Genomic DNA, 20,352 nt, shown 5'->3' on the forward strand with positions numbered 1-20,352 from the left:
TTTGTTAAGCATTATAGGATTGATGTGCATGCCTGTAATGACCTGTTCCTTGCCAAATCCAGAGGCCACTACTCCATCCTCATCCTCCTGGATCTATCCGCCGCTTTTGACACTGTCAATCATGACTTACTTCTTGCCACACTGTCCTCATTTGGGTTCCAGGGCTCTGTCCTCTCCTGGTTCTCCTCCTATCTCTCCCACCGCACCTTCAAAGTTCACTCTCATGGATCTTCCTCCACCCCCATCCCCTTATCTGTTGGTGTTCCCCAGGGATCGGTCCTTGGACCCCTTCTCTTCTCAATCTACACCTCTTCCCTGGGCTCCCTGATCTCATCTCATGGTTTCCAGTATCATCTCTATGCTGATGACACCCAACTGTATCTCTCCACACCAGACATCACCGCGGAGACCCAGGCAAAGGTATCGGCCTGCTTATCCGACATTGCTGCCTGGATGTCCAACCGCCACCTGAAACTGAACATGTCCAAGACCGAGCTTATCGTCTTTCCACCAAAACCCACTTCTCCTCTTCCTCCACTTTCTATCTCAGTTGATAACACCCTCATCCTCCCCGTCATATTTGCGTCATATTTGCGCCCGCAACCTCGGAGTCATATTTGACTCCTCTCTCTCCTTCTCTGCGCATATCCAGCAGATAGCCAAGACCTGTCGCTTCTTCCTCTTTAACATCAGCAAAATTCGCCCTTTCCTCTCTGAACACACCACCCGAACTCTCGTCCACGCTCTCATTACCTCTCGCCTGGACTACTGCAACTTACTCCTCACCGGCCTCCCACTTAGCCATCTATCCCCCCTTCAGTCTGTTCAGAACTCTGCTGCACGTCTCATATTCCGCCAGAACCGATATACTCATATCACCCCTCTCCTCAGGTCACTTCACTGGCTTCCGATCAGATACCGCATTCAATTCAAGCTTCTCCTTCTTACCTACAAATGCACTCAGTCTGCTGCCCCTCACTACCTCTCTACCCTCATCTCCCCTTACGTTCCCGCCCGTAACCTCCATTCACAGGATAAATCCCTCCTCTCAGTACCCTTCTCCACCACCGCCAACTCCAGGCTCCGCTCATTCTGCCTCGCCTCACCCTATGCTTGGAACAACCTTCCTGAACCCTTACGCCAAGCCCCCTCCCTGCCCGTCTTCAAGTCTTTGCTTAAAGCCCACCTCTTCAATGCTGCATTCGGCACCTAACCCTTACCGTTCAGTGAATCCAGACTGCCCCAATTTGACTGCCCCTATCGGACCGACCGTTCACTTGTCTATTAGATTGTAAGCTCTTTGAGCAGGGACTGTCTCTCTTTGTTAAATTGTACAGCGCTGCGTAGCCCTAGTAGCGCTCTAGAAATGTTAAGTACATAAGTACATAAGTACATAAGTAGTGCCATACTGGGAAAGACCAAAGGTCCATCTAGCCCAGCATCCTGTCACCGACAGTGGCCAATCCAGGTCAAGGGCACCTGGCACGCTCCCCAAACGTAAAAACATTCCAGACAAGTTATACCTAAAAATGAGGAATTTTTCCAGTCCATTTAATAGCGGTCTATGGACTTGTCCTTTAGGAATCTATCTAACCCCTTTTTAAACTCCGTCAAGCTAACCGCCCGTACCACGTTCTCCGGCAATGAATTCCAGAGTCTAATTACACGTTGGGTGAAGAAAAATTTTCTCCGATTCGTTTTAAATTTACCACACTGTAGCTTCAACTCATGCCCTCTAGTAGTAGTAGTAGTAGTAGCATGCCAAGGAAGAGACAGGCTTTGGGGCTGCAGTGTTGACCTCTGGCCTTCATGGATCCCACCCTTAGGGTCTTTACTGCTTTGGTACGTCCCACGCGTCTTGACCGGTCTGGAGAGTCGTGGAGGAAGGTGAAATTAGATCTTACCTGCTAATTTTCTTTCCTCTAGACCCTCCAGACCGGTCAAGGCCCGCCCTGTCTGTATTTTAGGCCAGGAGGTATGCTTTGACTGTTGTTATCTCTTGGCAGCTGTTGATTGTGGTGTCTGTGGGTTCAGACTCTGTTTTTACCAGTTTTGTTGGTATGAGTCTGGACAGGTGTGACCGAGTTTGATAGTCCACCTGTGGAAGCACACACGATAAAGGGACACGGTGAGAGAAATGAAGAAAGTGTCCAGTTAGTAGTGACCACGTACAGGGTTGTTCGTTATAGTTAGTGTTATTGTTTCTCTGCTTTGTTAGGGTTATACTGGCTAGTGGATGTACTGCACAGGTTATATATACAGTATTCAAAAGCTCAGTGTTTCTCAGTCTTCCTCTGCTGGTAGGAGGACATAACCCACGCGTCTTGACCGGTCTGGAGGGTCTAGAGGAAAGAAAATTAGCAGGTAAGATCTAATTTCACCTTTCCTTAAATTTATGTGATAAATGTGAATGTAAGTAAAATGATAAAATAAAATAAAAACACATGCGGACTGTGAAATGGTGCGACCTCACCTTGAGTATTGCGTTCAGTTCTGGTCGCCATATCTCAAAAAAGATACAGCAGAATTAGAAAGGTTCAAAGAAGAGTGACCAAAATGATAAAGGGGATGGAATTCCTCTCATATGAGGAAAGGCTAAAGAGGTTAGGGCTCTTCAGCTTGGAAAGGAGACGTATGAATGAGGTCTACAAAATCCTGAGTGGTATAGAACGAGTAGAAGTGAATCACTTTTTTTTTTTAAAACTCGTTCCAAAAGTACAAAAACTAGGGGACACTCAAGAAGTTACATGACAATACTTTTAAAACAGGAGGAAGTATTTTTTCACTGAACGAGTAGTTAAGCTCTGGAACTCTTTGCCAGAGGATGTAGTAACAGTGGTTAGTGTATCTGGGTTTAAAAAAGGTTTGGAAGTTCCTGGATGACATTCCATAGTCTGCTATTGAGACTGACATGGGGAACTACTGCTTGCCCTGGGATTGGTGGCATGGATTGTTGCCACTATTTGGGTTTCTGCCAGGTTCTTATGACCTGGCTTGGCCACTGTTGGAAACAGGTTACTGGGCTAGATGGAACATTGGTCTGACCCAGTATGGTGCTATTCTTATGTTATTAAGTTCTTATGTAAGGATGCACCAAAATTCTCTCTTTGTGGGAAAGGTGCTGCTGCCACCATCACCTTGGAAAAGGTTTGAGGAGCTGTCGTGAGCCCAGTAGCAGTGCATAAAACTGAAAATACCTTCCTAAGACAGCAAAATGTAGAACCCGCTGATGGGCCCACTGAATATGAAGATACGTGTCTATGAGATCCAGGAGCATGAGAAACTCGCTGCAACGAACTGCCACAATGGCCGATCAAAGAGTTTCCATCTAAAAGGAAGGCATCTTTAGGGCTCTGTTTGCCCATTTTAGATCTAGAATAGGATGAGAAATGCCCTCTTTTATTTTTGGAAATAGAGTAGCTTGTGGTTCCTTGTTTGTGTCATGGAACCAGCATGACAACCTACAACAGAGGCGATTTATGTCCCTGATCGCCCCTGCCTTCCAGCATGACTGGCAGGGAGACTATACAAAATGTTCTGCCAGAGGTTGCGCAAAATCTGAAGAATAACCATCAGAAATAACCTTGAAAACCCACTAATCTGAGGTAATTTGAGTCCAGCTATGGTTAAAAAAAAAAAAATCTTAACCAGTCTTCTATCACCACCAGAGGTAGGATCCCCGGCACCTATTGGGCATTTTGAACTTGACCGGGAGTTCCTGAGCCAGACTCTTGACCCCCTTGATGACTTCCATGAAAGGTCTGCGTTCTCTAAAAGAAACGATCCCTCTTGGTCCCAGCAACTACCAGGGCATTACTGATGGGTGTCCTGAAATCTACCTTGGCTTCCACGCTTGTACTTATCCTCCGGTAAGCGAGGGACTTTGATCTCCTCCAAACTATTCACTAACTTATCTCTCTTTCAAAAAGAGCACCTCCCTCCTCCCCCCCATCCCACCCAGAAAGGAAGTGTGCACTGTTTAGACTTAAAGGACTCATCTGCAACCCAGCCACAAAGCCAGAAGTGTCTCTGAGTTGTCACTAGAAGACACCTTCTAAGGCAAAGAATATGACCCTTGTGACAACTCAGAGACACTTTGCAACGTGCATAAAGGATCTCAGGGGCTTTTAGTAGCGACGTCTGCCTGAGCATGGGTGTAATTATTCTTTCAGTTGAGGGCAAAATCACTCTCATTTTCCTCTTTCCTGCTGTTGTCATCTAGGATAACCTAGTATTAGTCCAGGTTCCTGGTGTCATTCCAGGCAAGGTCTTGGACCTCCAGACGGTATTCTGTGGAGATTCTTCAGATTTCCCCTGAGGGGGAAAAGGGGCACTTGGTTCCGCCTCTTCTTCCTAGGGGACTTTTCCCTTTCATCTTGAGTGCCCTTTGTTCTTCCTGCGGGCTGACAATTTTCTATGTATGTCTGCACTATTTGGAAGTTTGTGCTCTGGGCAATAGACACTCTTGGGCTGTACCAGAGAATGGTTTGTTCTCAATCACCTTAATTTATTTCCACTTGCTTGCTGTAGTGGCCCTCAAGTTCTGTCGGTCAGTTTATTAGTTGGTATTTTGCTTGAGAATCCAAGGAGTTGCAGCTTCCAAGGCCACGTTTGCTCGCTGGGGTAAGGAGGCTATCACGTCCGCATATTTACTGGTGGGTAAGCCACTTCTGTCTGGTTTCAGGGTGCCTTCTTCATGAGCTGTTGCAAATTTCTGGGTGGAAACCGGCTTGTTCTTCTTCGCAGCACTCTGTAGGGCGGCCTCAGTGTCTTCCTCGCATATCTTCTACGGACACTACCGTTTGGGTGTCTTTGCTGAGACTGATGCATCTGTGGAGTATTGGGGCTATCTTCAGGAGCTCAGGTACCCACCCTATTTTAGGACTGCTTTGATACATTCCTCAAGTCTTTAGATTCATCTGCTGCTGATGCTAAGGAGTGAAAAATTGTCTTACCTGATGATTTTTTTCCTTTAGTTGCAGCAGATGAATCCAGTATTCCACCTTTGTTGTGGTGGATCCTATCGGTTAGTCTTCTCTGTTGAACTGGGTTGCTGCTTTTTATCATTTTTCCATTTTAGGTGAGCTGTTATCAGTGGCCTTCGTGTCTTGATTTCAAACACATTCCCTGTGGGGGAGGAGAAATATTTTCATTTTGTCGTCTGCTTGGTTATGAGAAATACTGAATGGCCATGGAGCAATACCGTCCTATAAGACAGTGCAGTTCAGCACTCACTATCTCCATCTGCTGGTAGATGGACACAACCCACACGTCAATGGACTAAAGTGGGGGAAAAAAAGGGTAAAGACATAATTTTTTGATCTTAGTTCTATGCTTCTTCCTTCTCTCTCTTCTGCTGCCCACTCTTCCCATTTGTTATCCCCCAAGTGTACTTCTATATGTCCTTCCTCGTCTTGGTCCTCTTTTAACTTACCCTCAGCTTTCGCCTCGCGCATTCTTGATTCCTTAAAATCTTCTGCCCCAGCAGACCCCATGGCCAGCAGGACTAGTCATATGTCTCGGTCCGGTAATTATTCCCCTTCTTCTCCCTTTAATTTTTTTATTTCTCACTTTAGGTGCTGTCCGTCCATTACTCAAGAAACTGCATCTCGACCCTTCCATCCCATCAAGTTTCCACCTCATTTCTAATTTTCTTTTCTTTGCAAAGATACTTGAGAAAGTGGTCCATAATCAGCTTATTCAACATATTGAGTCTAGCAATATTCTTCATCCATTTCAAGCAGGCTGTAGACCAAATCATAGTACTGAAACTCTTCTACTAGCTTTGTATGATCTTATTCATACTTCATTAGATCAGCGTCACTCAGTAATTATAGTTTCCTTATATTTGTCCTCAGTTTGTGACCTTATCGATCACACTCTTCTTCAGTGACTGCAATCCATTGATATATCAGATAATGTCCTTTCCTGGTTTACTAGTTATCTTTTCAGTCGTTCTTACTATTTTTCCTCTTCATGATGAATCCGCAGATTCTCTTCCGCTTCTCTCTGGAGTTCCTCAAGGCTTACGTTGTCAACAGCTTTCTTTAATAGTTTTCTAGCCCCCCTGCTTACTGTCATTCAGAACTGTTATTGTACTCCATTTTGTTATACGGATGATTTTCAAATCTTCCTTAAGGTCACAGATGCATCTTCTCACAATCCTTGTTAACTGTCTCTCCAAGGTTTCTTCATAGCTCACATCCAAAGTTTTGTTTCTGAATACTGCTAAGTTTGAAACAATTCTTCTTTCACCTTATCACCATTCACCAGTACCAGCCCCTTCTCTAGATGACATCACCTTATCTTTCAAAGATACAGTCAAGATTCTGGGTATTACATTTGAGTCAGTTCTAACCTTTAAACCTCACATTGATTCGGTTCTTCGTGCTTTCTTTTTTGCTCTTCATTGTCTTTAGTCTGTCTGCTCCATTCTTCCTGCCTCACTTTTATGTTCACTTATACATGCTCTGGTTATATCATGTTTGGGCTGTTGTAACTGTCTTTTTACAGGTCTACCTTTACAAAGTATAAAGCGTTTACAACTCGATCAATGAACAGCAGTTAAACTTCTTCACAATGCACAATGTTTTGACCATGTCACTCCTCTTCTGATACCTGAACACTGGCTTCCTATTTAATCTGGTATAAAATTCAGGATTCTACTGTTCTCCTTATTTCTTCTTCTTTCTTTTTTAATTCAAGATTCTACTGTTTCCCTTACCTCTTCTTCTTTCTCTTTTATTTCTCTTTTTTTTAATTGGTTTTTGTAAATTGCATTGAAGCCTTTGTTAAGCCCCATGTGTTATATCAAGCATGTGAAAATAAATAAATAAACCTGCATTTGACATAGCAGTCCTGTGCCCTGTCCCACTAAAGCGGCACTTAGAGCTTTTACCTGGGAACGCGAATCTATCCCCTTAGGCCCTCTCTCTCTCTCTGTTATTAATTATCTGTTCTGCCTTTGACAGCTGACCTGCAGCAGTATGAAGTGGAAGATTTTCTTGCTGAGATACTGAACAATGAGTTTGATACAATGGTGGAAGATGGGAGTCTGCCCCAGGTAATCCAGTCTCTTCTAACCTTACTTGTATATATAGCTTATTGGAACAAGCTGGCTAATGCTCATTTTTTTGTCCTTTGTCTTGCTAGGTGGCACATCAGCTCTGCAGCCTGTTCCAGCAATGCCAAAAGGGTGAAGAGGCTGCAGTGAGAGAGAGGATCAGCCAGCTGTCTCAGAGCAAGACCAAAGGGAAAATCACAGTTGTGCAAAGTCAGGTACCAGAGGAAAGTGAGGAAGAGGTGCCGATGGAGGTAGGAGCTCATGCCGAGCTTCCTAGACTATTTAGGAGTAATGTAAGGAAGCATGAAGACTAGTCAAGGTTTAAAGCCAAAAAAAAAAGTGTAATTTTGAATTTGAGATACAGAACTGAGAGTATTAGTAGATATTGGGATGGGCACATCAGGGAGTGATCAGGAAGTAAGTTATATCCTGGAACTGGCACATGTTCCCTCTAGCATACGAAGGGCAGGGCAGTGGAGGCGGTCTGTCCTGGGTGCAGGCAGCAAGGGGGTGCGTCTAGCAAGTGTGCGGCTGTCAGCTCTGCCGGTCCCCTGTCCTGGAACAGGAAGTTGACATCAGACGAGGCAGGGAACTGGCCAGCTCGTGCGCCAGCTCCGCATACCCCCTTGCTCGGATGAGGGGGGTGCACTGCCCGGGTGGCAGCTAACGTAGGTATGCTGCTATATGTTCCTCAGTGGTGGAAGGAAGGGGAAAGGCATAATGGATCTTCTGACTAGAGAGTGAAGGGTAAAGCCTGGGACAGGCACAGTTTTCTTAGCAGTAGAGGCCAATCAAGTTTCGATTTTGAGTCTGAAACTGGCCCAAGATGTTGGTTTAGCCACACTTCGGTTTCAGATGAAAATACCAATGCACTTCCTTCCCCTCCCCTACCCCGTGACCACAGCATGACCACACTCTACCCCCCACCACCCACACAAGCTCTGCCGTCCCAACACCCGATGGCCCTCCCTGGGCCTACTTTTAGAAACTCTGGTGTCTCTTCAAGGCAGGAGCGATACTGGGTCACTACTGCCTTGCCAGCTCCGCAGTCAAAATGGGTGCCATGACTTCCTAGGGAAAGGCATGACAGCCATTTTGAGATTGGAGCCAGCACGGCAGTCATTTTGACTGTGGAGCTGGCACGTGCAGGAGTGATTCAGATCGCTCCTGCCTCAAAGAGGCCACTGGACCACCAGGGCTTCTATGATAGGCCTACGGGTGGTGAGAATGTGGAGCTTGTGGTTGAGGAGGGCCCACTTTCTGCTGAGCTAGGGGGCCCAGAGGGAACCACTCTGAAGGGGGTGGGGGGGATAGTTTCAGTTTTGGCTTTGATTTCAGTCAAAAGTGAGCAACAAATTTTGACAGATTTGATTTCAACTGAAACTGAACACTGTGGTTTCAGTTGCCCTCTACTCAGCAGTATGGGAATAAAGAGTATAAGTTGGGGTGATGAGATGCTGAAGTGGTGGGAGATTTAAGAGTGGACTTTAGGTCAGGCACAGATCACCTTGCAGTGAGTGAAAAAAGATAAAGCCCCTAGATCAGGCACAGTCTTTTTAAACTGTAGGTTGTTACTTTGTTGCATTTGCTTAATTTATTTAATCTGCTAATAAAGTCTGTACTATAGCATTTCCTGTATTTCCTCCTCCAGTGCTTCATAAATGTAATGAAAAGCCTCAAAAAGAATAAATGTTGTATCTCTCTCAGGTTTTAGAAAATATTTTCTGTTCCATTTCTCTTGATTCTTGCTGGAGAAATTGGTGATTTCCCAGCAATTGAAGCCAGCTTTGTAGGTGTCAGTGAGTGTTGAGCACCCTGATATTGAGCAAATCCCTTCACTGTGTCCAGGCTGGTGTAATTTTGTATTGTTTGGCACCCTGAATCATTTTGAAATGTTTACACCTGTGCTCCCAGGTACTAGCTGTAAGGACTTGAACCATGCCGCTGATCCTGTAAACCTGAGCTCTTGACATTGAGTTAATGTAACTGTCTTTCTCTCTCTCTCTCTCTCTCTCTCTCAGACCCTGGAGGCTATTCCCACTATGCCTACTGTGGCCCCAACTGCTCCTTCTCCCCCAGATGTGGAAATCCCAGCAGAAGATGATGATGGCTGGATTGTGGTACAGAGGAAGAAGTGACACCTTTAATCCTGGAGTAGGAGGCTGCCCAGGAGGGAGAGAGAGAGATAGACTTAGCTTCCTTCATAAACTGCATTTGCTATGACTGGGGGAAAACCTGAGGCGCCTGTGAGTCTGGGAGAAAACATTCCCAGCTCAGCAAGGCCCCAGCTATAATGGCAACCTCATTGTATGCCATACCAGATACAGTGGGGCAGTGTAGTGTGACTGTGAAGGAACAGAGTGGGCAAGCATCTCTTGTGTATTTGCCTTGGCCCAGTACACTTATGAATTATTAGCAGAAATAAATCTGTGGGGGTTTTTTAGCTTCTCTGTCCCAGTCAAGCCAGGAACTGATCCTTTGAGAGAAAAACATGCCCTGCGTTGTGGGCAGAGAGAGGTGCAGTGATTGGGGCTACAGAAGGCCTGTCTCTTGAGTACCTCTAAGGCTGTTTTGGATTGGGGAGGTTGATGCTTTTGTCTGCATAGCTGCAATATGTAGTCTATTGATTCATATTTCTTTGAAAGGTTCTGCTTCCTGATTGTCATCAGAACTGTTTGGGCCAAGGAAGCTTAATGACAGGAGATGGTGTGATGTTATGTGGCCCATTATCTGGGCTGAAGCCAGTGGGTACAGCTTGCACCATGTTGGTTTGTCCAGAACAATAGTAAATACTATTGAAAATAATAGCAAACTTGTGAAGGGTATATTGTTTTCCATTCTCTCTGTTAGGATGGGATTGGGGTGGGAGTGAGGGCTGGATGTAAGGGGAGTTGGGGGAGTTTTCGAGGGGTCTGTGAAAGGGGGAGGGTTATATTCAAAATGTATTTGTCGGTGCTCCAGAGCTTGCTTTGTTACTTGCTGTGCACAATAAAGCAAACAAGCTGCTGCCTGCATCACTGCTGTCACCGAACCAGTCCAGGCTGCAGGTGGAGGCTGGCACTCGGGGGCGATGGCGACCAATGAGCTGGACTGGGTGTTTGAGCTGCTGCAATTGTTTTTATGTAGAATTTCTACATAAAAACAATAGCCTCGGTGTGAGGGAGTGAGTGACCCAGGGTCAGGAATCCCTGGAGACACTACCCCGCTTCACAGCAGGTGGTGCTAAACCTGCTGGGTCAGAGGCTGAACTGCAGAGCCAAAGTAGTACAGAGAGGGTAGGCTGCTCGGCCAAGAGGATGGGGCTCAACAGCGAGCTGGAGGTAAAAACCCTCGGGCAGTACAGAACTGGGATACCCCAATACAGAAGTTTCCAGGAGAGGAGAGGACTTCACTGCAAGCTGAGCTGTAGTACCTGAGGAGACAACCAGGGAAGTGGTGTAGCTTAGACTTCATTGGTATCAGAGTTGTGTGGGAAGACTTGCAAGGTAGACACCTTGAGTTTCATTCAGAAAGTACTTGTTTTGATGTGAATAGACAATGTGTTGGGCTGGGATGGGAGCTAGCCCTAATTAGAGACTGGACTTCTGCTGGAAGTAACAGGGGTGCATGGAGTGTCAAATAAAATATTTTCCTTTTTTCTTGCAAACCCTGTGTGTCTGACTGAGTTTGTGCCCAAACCAAAATGGCTGTTGGAGGAACGTTGTGCCGCTTCCTGTCATTAAACCTCCTTGGTTTGGGCCAGAGGAGGCTGTGAAGAAGGGTCTACAAACTCCTCTAGTATTTTGGGGGTCTTCAGCAGAAAAACAAACAACCAAAAAAAACACCAGAAGCCCCAGAAATAATGTTTTGGAGAAAGCAAATGCTAGTGTTTGTGAAGAATCCCCTTCTGTTTTAGGGAAAACTGTCAGTTTTATGTTTCCCCCTGTCTACTCCACAAATTGGCAAGTAGCCCTATTTTCACATACGATGGCAGAAGGAGGAGAAAGCTGTTTCTGCCATAAATGTATAAGTTGGCACTGATTTCTACAGTATTCACAGGCTTCTGCAATCAGTGTAGCATGGAGACCCTATTAAGAACATTGTCATCAAATCTTTATAAGGGTTAAGAAGCACTTATTATGCAATTTGACCTTTTCTCAGGTTTCAGTTTAGTTCATCATGCTCTTCTGTATTCAAAACTAAATGAATTCGTTTTGAATATATTTGACATTGTACTATGATGTTTCATGGCTTTCTGACTAGTAGAACACATTGAGTTAAAATGAAAGACGTTCTTTCTGATCTATGGAAGGCTACATGTGGGGTCTCTCAGAGCCCCCCACTATCCCCTTTTTTGTTTAATATCTTTTATGAGCTATTTTGGAGAGGGTCTTTTGAACTTGGGACTGGAATCAGTAGTATATCATCTGCCTAGCTGTCACTCCTATCAGTTCTTTTGGATTTACCTTTAATGGCACAACAATGATTTGATATTGTGGACAATTGGGTTTTATCTCATTTGAAATTGAACAGAGAAAAGATGAAGTTCCTATTATGAAACTAAACCTTTATGGTAGCTCATCTTTGGCTAATGTTATGTATGTATTTATTTTATTTATTTATTGCAAAAATTCTAAAGGTATTGAGTTTAATTCTAGACCATTCCTAACTATGAAGGTTGTCTAGGATGCTAGCTACAAAGGTGCATTGGAGACCTCATCAATTGTGTCCGTTATTCAAATATTTCAAGTTGAACAATTTAAAATTATAGTCTAGGTTAATGTTATATTACAATCTGACTATTGTAATGTTGTCTGTTTGGGAGGTTCTAAGAAACTATACAGACGTTTGCAACTCTCCAAAACCTCAGCAACTTGATGTGTTTTGCTAGTAGGTTTGATTATGTAATTCCATTGTTGAGCAAATTACATTGGTTGCCTGTTGAAGTCGATATACAATTTAAGATGGACTGTCTGATTTAGATCTTACATGGCTAAGCACCATTATATATTAGTGTCTTACTTTATTACAAGTAAACGATCAACAGCTCTTACGTTTTCCTAACAGAAAATGTTTGTGCTATAAATTACAATTTATGATAAGTACGTTTACATATCAATGGTCTTAATATGGACTAGCCCACCTTTTGAAAGTAAGAAATCAATTGGATTATATATCATTTTGTCACATGTAAATTGATTTATTTCAAAAATATCTTAATGTTGCCTAAGTGCCGATTGTTGTGATGTACCATCCTGGTTGTACTCTTTTGTGATCTGCATTGGACTTGAAAGGTAAAAGTGGAATATAAATACTGAAATTAGAGTTAGTATTAGTGTTGACACTGTGAGAAGACAGTCCTAAAGATTGTTCTGTCACGCTTTCCTCTAATCCTTGAGGCAACAGCAGGTAGAAGCGAATCCAAACCTCCTGTGGGAAAGCAAAGTGTTTTGACCTTTAATATTTTATATTTGAACAATTGTATTTATTTATTTATTTGTTACATTTGTATCCCACCTATTTGTAGGCTATTAGAAGCCAAAAGCCACATTACAGTAAAAAAAAAAAAAAAAATTTTGAAATGAAGTACAAATCAATAGAAGACACATGACCAAAGATCAATGTAATCAAGTCTGTTTTCCTTTTTTTTATGTAGAAAGAATCTCTGATCCTTACCTTGAGCTATTTAATGCTACACAAATACTGATACTTATAACAACTGTCACAGCTTGGTGTTATTATGTCCTTCTTGTGTATCCATGCATCCATCCCTCTTCCTCCCCTACCTAACTGTGGAGATTCTATAGATTTCATTAGTAAGAACCTAGGATGGTTGCCAGGCCTGAGCTGTTATGGCCCCCAGCCGTCCCAACTGAGCAGATACGTGTGCTGAAAGATATGGTTCTTCAACCCCAGAATCCCTTTCCTGGCTTCCAAGCAATATCATCACCCAGCTTTAGAATTGCACCTAATTCCTATCTTGAAATCAGTGACACCGTGCCATTTACTGAAGGTGAACCTTCAGAAACAAATCAAACACTTGTTACAGCCATCACAGCACCACTCTCCCTGCCTGCCAAATCCTAAAATGTCTTCCAAACAATGTTTATATTAAGTTCACCTATCTTGTAGTGCTGATGATCAGGCAGGTATTGAGAGTGGCAATGTGTTGCTCCCAACTGAGTGTTCTTCAAAAGCCGGCACTAGCGAGTGCATAATAACAAAACTGGTGCTTCATTCAAAATTTCTTTCCTGTTCCCGACATGGAACCATGTTTTGCTTAGATGGTGTGGCTAACCGGGAAGGGTTTATCCTCCCAACTTCTTCAACCCAGGAAATCATAGTGGTTCTACAATTGAACCAATGGCAGCCACAATAGGTCTTCCTGGGGGATCTGTCAAAGATTTATGTGTCTTGGGCAGAATATAAATAGTTGATATTCTCCGAGGACAAGCAGGCTGCTTGTTCTCACTGATGGGTGACGTCCACGGCAGCCCCTCCAATCGGAAACTTCACTAGCAAAGTCCTTTGCTAGCCCTCGCGCGCCCGCGCGCACCGCGCATGCGCGGCCGTCTTCCCGCCCGAAACCGGCTCGAGCCGGCCAGTCTTCTTTTGTCCGCACTCGGTACGGTCGTGTTTTCGCCGTGTCGAGCCCCGGAAAGTCGACCTCGCGCGTCCAATTTGTTTTGAACGTGTTTTTTTCCTTCGGGAAAGCTTTGTCCTAGTCGGGAAGTGCTCCGGAAACCCCCCGCCGGGTTTCGTGTAAATCCTCCCCGTACTTCCAGCTTTTTTGCCCCGGTAAGTTTTCTTTCGTCGTCGGGGTAGGCCTCTTTTCGGCCTCGGTCGAGATTTTTTCTCCCTCTAAATTTGGTGCTTCAAATTTCGCCATTTCGGCTTTTGATTTCGCCGGCGTGATTTTTCCGCCCATGACATCGAAGCCTTCCAGCGGCTTCAAGAAGTGCACCCAGTGCGCCCGGGTTATCTCGCTCACTGATCGACACTCGTCGTGTCTTCAGTGTCTGGGGGCCGAGCACCGCCCTCAGAACTGCAGTCTGTGTTCCCTGCTTCAAAGGCGGACTCAGATAGCGAGACTAGCCCAGTGGAACGTGTTGTTCTCGGGCTCTTCGTCGGCATCGGCACCGGGATCTTCGAGTGCATCGACGTCGTCAGCGTCCAGACCACCTTCCTCGGCCGCCCCTGCATCGAGTGCATCGAGGCATCGGGCCTCTGCATCGGCGCCGAGACATCGGATAGCTGCATCGACGTCGGTGGTACCAGGACCTCGTCTGCTGATGTCGTCGGACGGTGGTGCATCGGGTGGAGTGCAGGTGAGGGCTGTCCATTCCCCTGCTGGTGGCGGTGAGCCCTCGGGTGGGTCTCCGCCTACCCTGAGGGCTCCTGCGGTACAGCCCCCCCGAGATCGACCTTCTTCAGTCTCGGCCCCGAGGAAGCGACGGATGGATTCGACGTCCTCCTCGTCGGTGCCGGGGAGCTCCGGTGACATGCTTCGGAAGAAATCGAAGAAGCATCGACACCGGTCTCCTCCCCGTGTCGGCACCGAGAGCTCTGGGTCGCCGAGGGATTCGGCACCCAGCAGGCATCGGCACCGAGAGGACCGCTCACCCTCTGTTCAGGAGGTGTCGATGCGCTCCGCTCTGGACAGCCCGGAACAGCCTCCACGCCCGGAACAGGTACTGACGTCGACGCCTGCATCGACCTCTCAGCCTTTCTCTGCAGCCTCCGGGCCGTTCTCCCAGAGATTCTGGGAGAGCTGTTGCGCCCTACCCCTCCGGTACCGGCGGTGCTTGCGCCACCGGTACCGTCGAGCGTGGCGCCGGCTGGCCCATCGCCCAGGTTGAGGTCCCCGACGTCGGTACCGCGTGCGGTACCGACCGCGGCCACCTCCCAGGAAGGCTCCCCGACTACGTCGGCGGAGGGAGCTTCGCCGATGCGGGCGAGGGAGTCTACCTCTCGACGCCCCCATCGTGGACGGGGTTCCACGGAGTCGAGCAGGGCGAGGTTGCAGACACAGGTCCGTGCACTTGTGTCTGACACCGAGGGTGAGGCCTCGTGGGAGGAGGAGGAGGATCCCAGATATTTCTCTGACGAGGAGTCTGAGGGTCTTCCGTCTGATCCCACTCCCTCTCCTGAGAGACAGCTTTCTCCTCCCGAGAGTCTGTCTTTTGCCTCCTTTGTCCGGGAGATGTCTACGGCCATCCCCTTCCCGGTGGTTGTGGAGGACGAGCCCAGGGCTGAAATGTTTGAGCTCCTGGACTATCCTTCTCCACCTAAGGAAGCGTCCACTGTTCCCTTGCACCATGTCCTGAAGAAGACATTGCTTGCGAACTGGACCAAGCCATTAACTAATCCCCACATTCCCAAGAAGATCGAGTCCCAGTACCGGATCCATGGGGACCCAGAGCTGATGCGCACTCAGTTGCCTCATGACTCTGGAGTTGTGGATTTGGCCCTAAAGAAGGCTAAGAGTTCTAGGGAACATGCTTCGGCGCCCCCGGGCAAGGACGCTAGAACCTTAGACTCCTTTGGGAGGAAGGCCTACCATTCCTCTATGCTCGTGTCCAAGATCCAGTCTTACCAGCTCTACACGAGCATACACATGCGGAATAATGTGCGGCAGTTGGCGGGCTTGGTTGATGCTCTTCCCCCTGAGCAAGCCAAGCCTTTTCAGGAGGTGGTCAGGCAGCTGAAGGCGTGCAGAAAATTCCTGGCCAGAGGAGTTTATGACACTTTTGATGTTGCGTCCAGGGCCGCTGCTCAAGGTGTGGTGATGCGCAGGCTCTCATGGCTGCGTGCCGCCGACCTGGAGAATAGAATCCAGCAGCGGATTGCGGACTCGCCTTGCCGTGCGGATAACATTTTTGGCGAAAAAGTCGAGCAGGTGGTAGAGTCTCTCCACCAGCGGGACACCGCATTCGACAAGTTCGCCCGCCGGCAGCCTTCAGCTTCTACCTCTACAGGTAGACGATTTTTCGGGGGAAGGAAGACTGTTCCCTATACTTCTGGCAAGCGTAGGTACAATCCTCCTTCCCGACAGCCTGCGGCCCAGGCTAAGCCCCAGCGCGCTCGCTCTCGTCAGCAGCGTGCGAATCAGCAAGGCCCCGCGGCTCCCCAGCAAAAGCAAGGGGCGAGCTTTTGACTGGCTCCAGCAGAGCATAGCCGACATCCAAGTGTCAGTGCCGGGCGACCTGCCTGTCGGAGGGAGGTTGAAAGCTTTTCACCAAAGGTGGCCTCTCATAACCTCCGATCAGTGGGTTCTCCAAATAGTCCGGCAAGGATACACCCTCAATTTGGCCTCACAACCTCCAAATTGTCCACCGGGAGCTCAGTCCTACAGCTTCCAGCACAAGCAGGTACTTGCAGAGGAACTCTCCGCCCTTCTCAGCGCCAATGCGGTCGAGCCCGTGCCATCCGGGCAAGAAGGGCTGGGGTTCTATTCCAGGTACTTCCTTGTGGAAAAGAAAACAGGGGGGATGCGTCCCATCCTAGACCTAAGGGCCCTGAACAAATATCTCGTAAAAGAAAAGTTCAGGATGCTTTCCCTGGGCACCCTTCTCCCCATGATTCAGCAAAACGATTGGCTATGCTCTCTGGACTTGAAGGATGCCTACACACACATCCCGATACTGCCAGCTCACAGACAGTATCTGCGATTTCAGCTGGGCACACGCCACTTCCAGTACTGTGTGCTACCCTTTGGGCTCGCCTCTGCGCCCAGGGTGTTCACAAAGTGCCTAGCTGTGGTAGCAGCGGCGCTTCGCAGGCTGGGGGTGCACGTGTTCCCATATCTCGACGATTGGCTGGTGAAGAACACATCCGAGGCAGGAGCCCTGCAGTCCATGCAGATGACTATTCGCCTCCTGGAGCTACTGGGGTTTGTGATAAATTACCCAAAGTCCCATCTTCTCCCAGTGCAGAAACTCGAATTCATCGGAGCCCTGCTGGATTCTCGGACGGCTCGCGCCTATCTCCCAGAGGCGAGGGCCAACAACTTGTTGTCCCTCGTCTCGCGGGTGCGAGCGTCCCAGCAGATCACAGCTCGGCAGATGTTGAGATTGCTGGGCCACATGGCTTCCACAGTTCATGTGACTCCCATGGCCCGCCTTCACATGAGATCTGCTCAATGGACTTTAGCCTCCCAGTGGTATCAGGCCGCCGGGGGTCTAGAGGACGTGATCCACCTGTCCACGAGTTTTCTCGAATCCCTGTATTGGTGGACGATTTGCTCCAATTTGACTCTGGGACGTCCCTTCCAAATTCCTCAGCCTCAAAAAGTGCTGACCACGGATGCGTCTCTCCTGGGATGGGGAGCTCATGTCGATGGGCTTCACACCCAAGGAAGGTGGTCCCTCCAAGAAAGCGATCTACAGATCAATCTTCTGGAGTTGCGAGCGATCTGGAACGCTCTGAAGGCTTTCAGAGATCGGCTGTCCCACCAAATTATCCAAATTCAGACAGACAATCAGGTTGCCATGTACTATGTCAACAAGCAGGGGGGCACCGGATCTCGCCCCCTGTGTCAGGAAGCCGTCAGCATGTGGCTCTGGGCTCGCCGTCAAGGCATGGTGCTCCAAGCCACATATCTGGCAGGCGTAAACAACAGTCTGGCCGACAGGTTGAGCAGGATTATGCAACCTCACGAGTGGTCGCTCAATTCCCGTGTGGTGCGACAGATCTTCCAGGCGTGGGGCACCCCCCTGGTGGATCTCTTCGCATCTCAAGTGAACCACAAGGTCCCTCAGTTCTGTTCCAGGCTTCAGGCCCACGGCAGACTGGCGTCGGATGCCTTCCTCCTGGATTGGGGGGAAGGTCTGCTGTATGCTTATCCTCCCATTCCTCTGGTGGGGAAGACTTTGTTGAAACTCAAGCAAGACCGAGGCACCATGATTCTGATTGCTCCCTTTTGGCCGCGTCAGATCTGGTTCCCTCTTCTTCTGGAGTTATCCTCCGAAGAACCGTGGAGATTGGAGTGTTTTCCGACCCTCATCACGCAGGACGAAGGGGCTCTTCTGCATCCCAACCTCCAGTCCCTGGCTCTCACGGCCTGGATGTTGAGGGCGTAGACTTTGCCTCTTTGGGTCTGCCAGAGGGTGTCTCCCGCATCTTGCTTGCTTCCAGGAAAGACTCCACTAAGAGAAGTTACTTCTTTCATTGGAGGAGGTTTGCCGTCTGGTGTGACAGCAAGGCCCTAGATCCTCGCTCTTGTCCTACACAGACCCTGCTTGAATACCTTCTCCACTTGTCTGAGTCTGGTCTGAAGACCAACTCCGTAAGGGTTCACCTTAGTGCAATCAGTGCATACCATTACCAAGTGGAAGGTAAGCCGATCTCAGGACAGCCTTTAGTTGTTCGCTTCATGAGAGGTTTGCTTTTGTCAAAGCCCCCTGTCAAGCCTCCTACAGTGTCATGGGATCTCAATGTCGTTCTCACCCAGCTGATGAAACCTCCTTTCGAGCCACTGAATTCCTGCCATCCGAAGTACTTGACCTGGAAGGTCATTTCCTTGGTGGCAGTTACCTCGGCTCGTAGAGTCAGTGAGCTTCAGGCCCTGGTAGCCCAGGCCCCTTACACCAAATTTCATCACAACAGAGTAGTCCTCCGCACTCACCCTAAGTTTCTGCCAAAGGTTGTGTCGGAGTTCCATCTGAACCAGTCAATTGTCTTGCCAACATTCTTTCCCCGTCCTCATTCCTGCCCTGCTGAACGTCAGCTGCACACATTGGACTGCAAGAGAGCATTGGCCTTCTATCTGGAGCGGACACAGCCCCACAGACAGTCCGCCCAATTGTTTGTTTCTTTTGATCCCAACAAGAGGGGAGTGGCTGTAGGGAAACGCACCATATCCAATTGGCTAGCAGATTGCATTTCCTTCACTTACGCCCAGGCTGGGCTGGCTCTTGAGGGTCATGTCACGGCTCATAATGTTAGAGCCATGGCAGCGTCGGTAGCCCACTTGAAGTCAGCCACCATGGAGGAAATTTGCAAAGCTGCGACGTGGTCATCTGTCCACACATTCACATCTCATTACTGCCTGCAGCAGGATACCCGACGTGACAGTCGGTTCGGGCAGTCAGTTCTTCAGAACCTGTTTGGGCTTTAGGATCCAACTCCACCCCCCGAGGGCCCTGTTTGTTCTGTTCCAGGCTACACTCTCAGTTAGTTGGTAAATTTTTTAGGTCAATCTCAGTTATGTCCTCGCCGTTGCGAGGCCCAATTGACCAATGTTGTTGTTTTGAGTGAGCCTGGGGGCTAGGGATACCCCATCAGTGAGAACAAGCAGCCTGTTTGTCCTCGGAGAAAGCGAATGCTACATACCTGTAGAAGGTATTCTCCGAGGACAGCAGGCTGATTGTTCTCACAAACCCGCCCGCCTCCCCTTTGGAGTTGTGTCTTCCCTTGAAGTGTATTGTCTTGCTACATACTGGACTGGCCGGCTCGAGCCGGTTTCGGGCGGGAAGACGGCCGCGCATGCGCGGTGCGCGCGGGCGCGCGAGGGCTAGCAAAGGACTTTGCTAGTGAAGTTTCCGATTGGAGGGGCTGCCGTGGACGTCACCCATCAGTGAGAACAATCAGCCTGCTGTCCTCGGAGAATACCTTCTACAGGTATGTAGCATTCGCTTTACTGGATGCTTTACTTCTAAGAATTCCTTCTCATGAGTAGTAAGGAGTACGTACACCTGTTCCAATCTTGATCAAAGAATCAGTATATGTCTTGATTTCTTTGGTGGGGTCTTCTTTCAGTTTTGAATAAAAAGACTGATCACCAAGTTGTCTGTAAATGTCTTTCTTGTAACCATCTGTGCTTATACCACTACAGCTCCTCCTTTATCTGCTGGTTTGATGGCAATGGAATGATCCTGTGTGAGTCTTTTGATAGCCTTATTCTGTGTTCTGCAGGTATTAAAGAAAACTCTTGTCTTCTTACCTTCAGTTACTGCACTATCTTGCAAAACCAGCTTCTCATATGTGTGAATGAGAGGATTGTGGTAGTACCAGGTGGATTCCATTTGCTGGGATGTTTCACAATCGATCTGTCAGTGCTGCTGGCAATATTAGTGACAAAAAAATCCATTATCTTGAGTCTTCTTATAAATTTAAACAGGTCAACTCTCACTTTAAAAGCATTGTAGGCAGGGGTAGGGATAAAGGACAACCCTTTGCTTAAAACATCCTTTTCATCTGTGTCTAACATTCTGTCAGATATGTTATAAACAGAGTTTAAAATTTCTGTTTCTCTAGTCTCCTGTGTGCATCTGATTGCTGGTAAGACATGTTATAATAGGTTCTCGCTG

At 47.7% G+C, this 20,352-nt stretch overlaps 1 protein-coding gene across 1 annotated transcript in view; it reads left to right on the forward strand.

Moving 5' to 3' along the window:
* The window catches only part of TSR2 (TSR2 ribosome maturation factor), a 41,971-nt gene extending 29,330 nt beyond the window's left edge, over positions 1-12,641 (forward strand). Inside the window, exons 3-5 of the mRNA XM_030194276.1 lie at positions 6,972-7,063; positions 7,153-7,314; positions 9,085-12,641. Of these exons, the coding sequence (XP_030050136.1) occupies positions 6,972-7,063; positions 7,153-7,314; positions 9,085-9,201 (371 nt within the window). The 3' untranslated portion in view covers positions 9,202-12,641. The remainder of the gene's footprint in view (positions 1-6,971; positions 7,064-7,152; positions 7,315-9,084) is intronic.
* The last annotated feature ends 7,711 nt before the right edge of the window (positions 12,642-20,352 follow it).

This window comes from Microcaecilia unicolor, chromosome 2, assembly GCF_901765095.1.
Source record: "Microcaecilia unicolor chromosome 2, aMicUni1.1, whole genome shotgun sequence".
Taxonomy (NCBI): domain Eukaryota; kingdom Metazoa; phylum Chordata; class Amphibia; order Gymnophiona; family Siphonopidae; genus Microcaecilia; species Microcaecilia unicolor.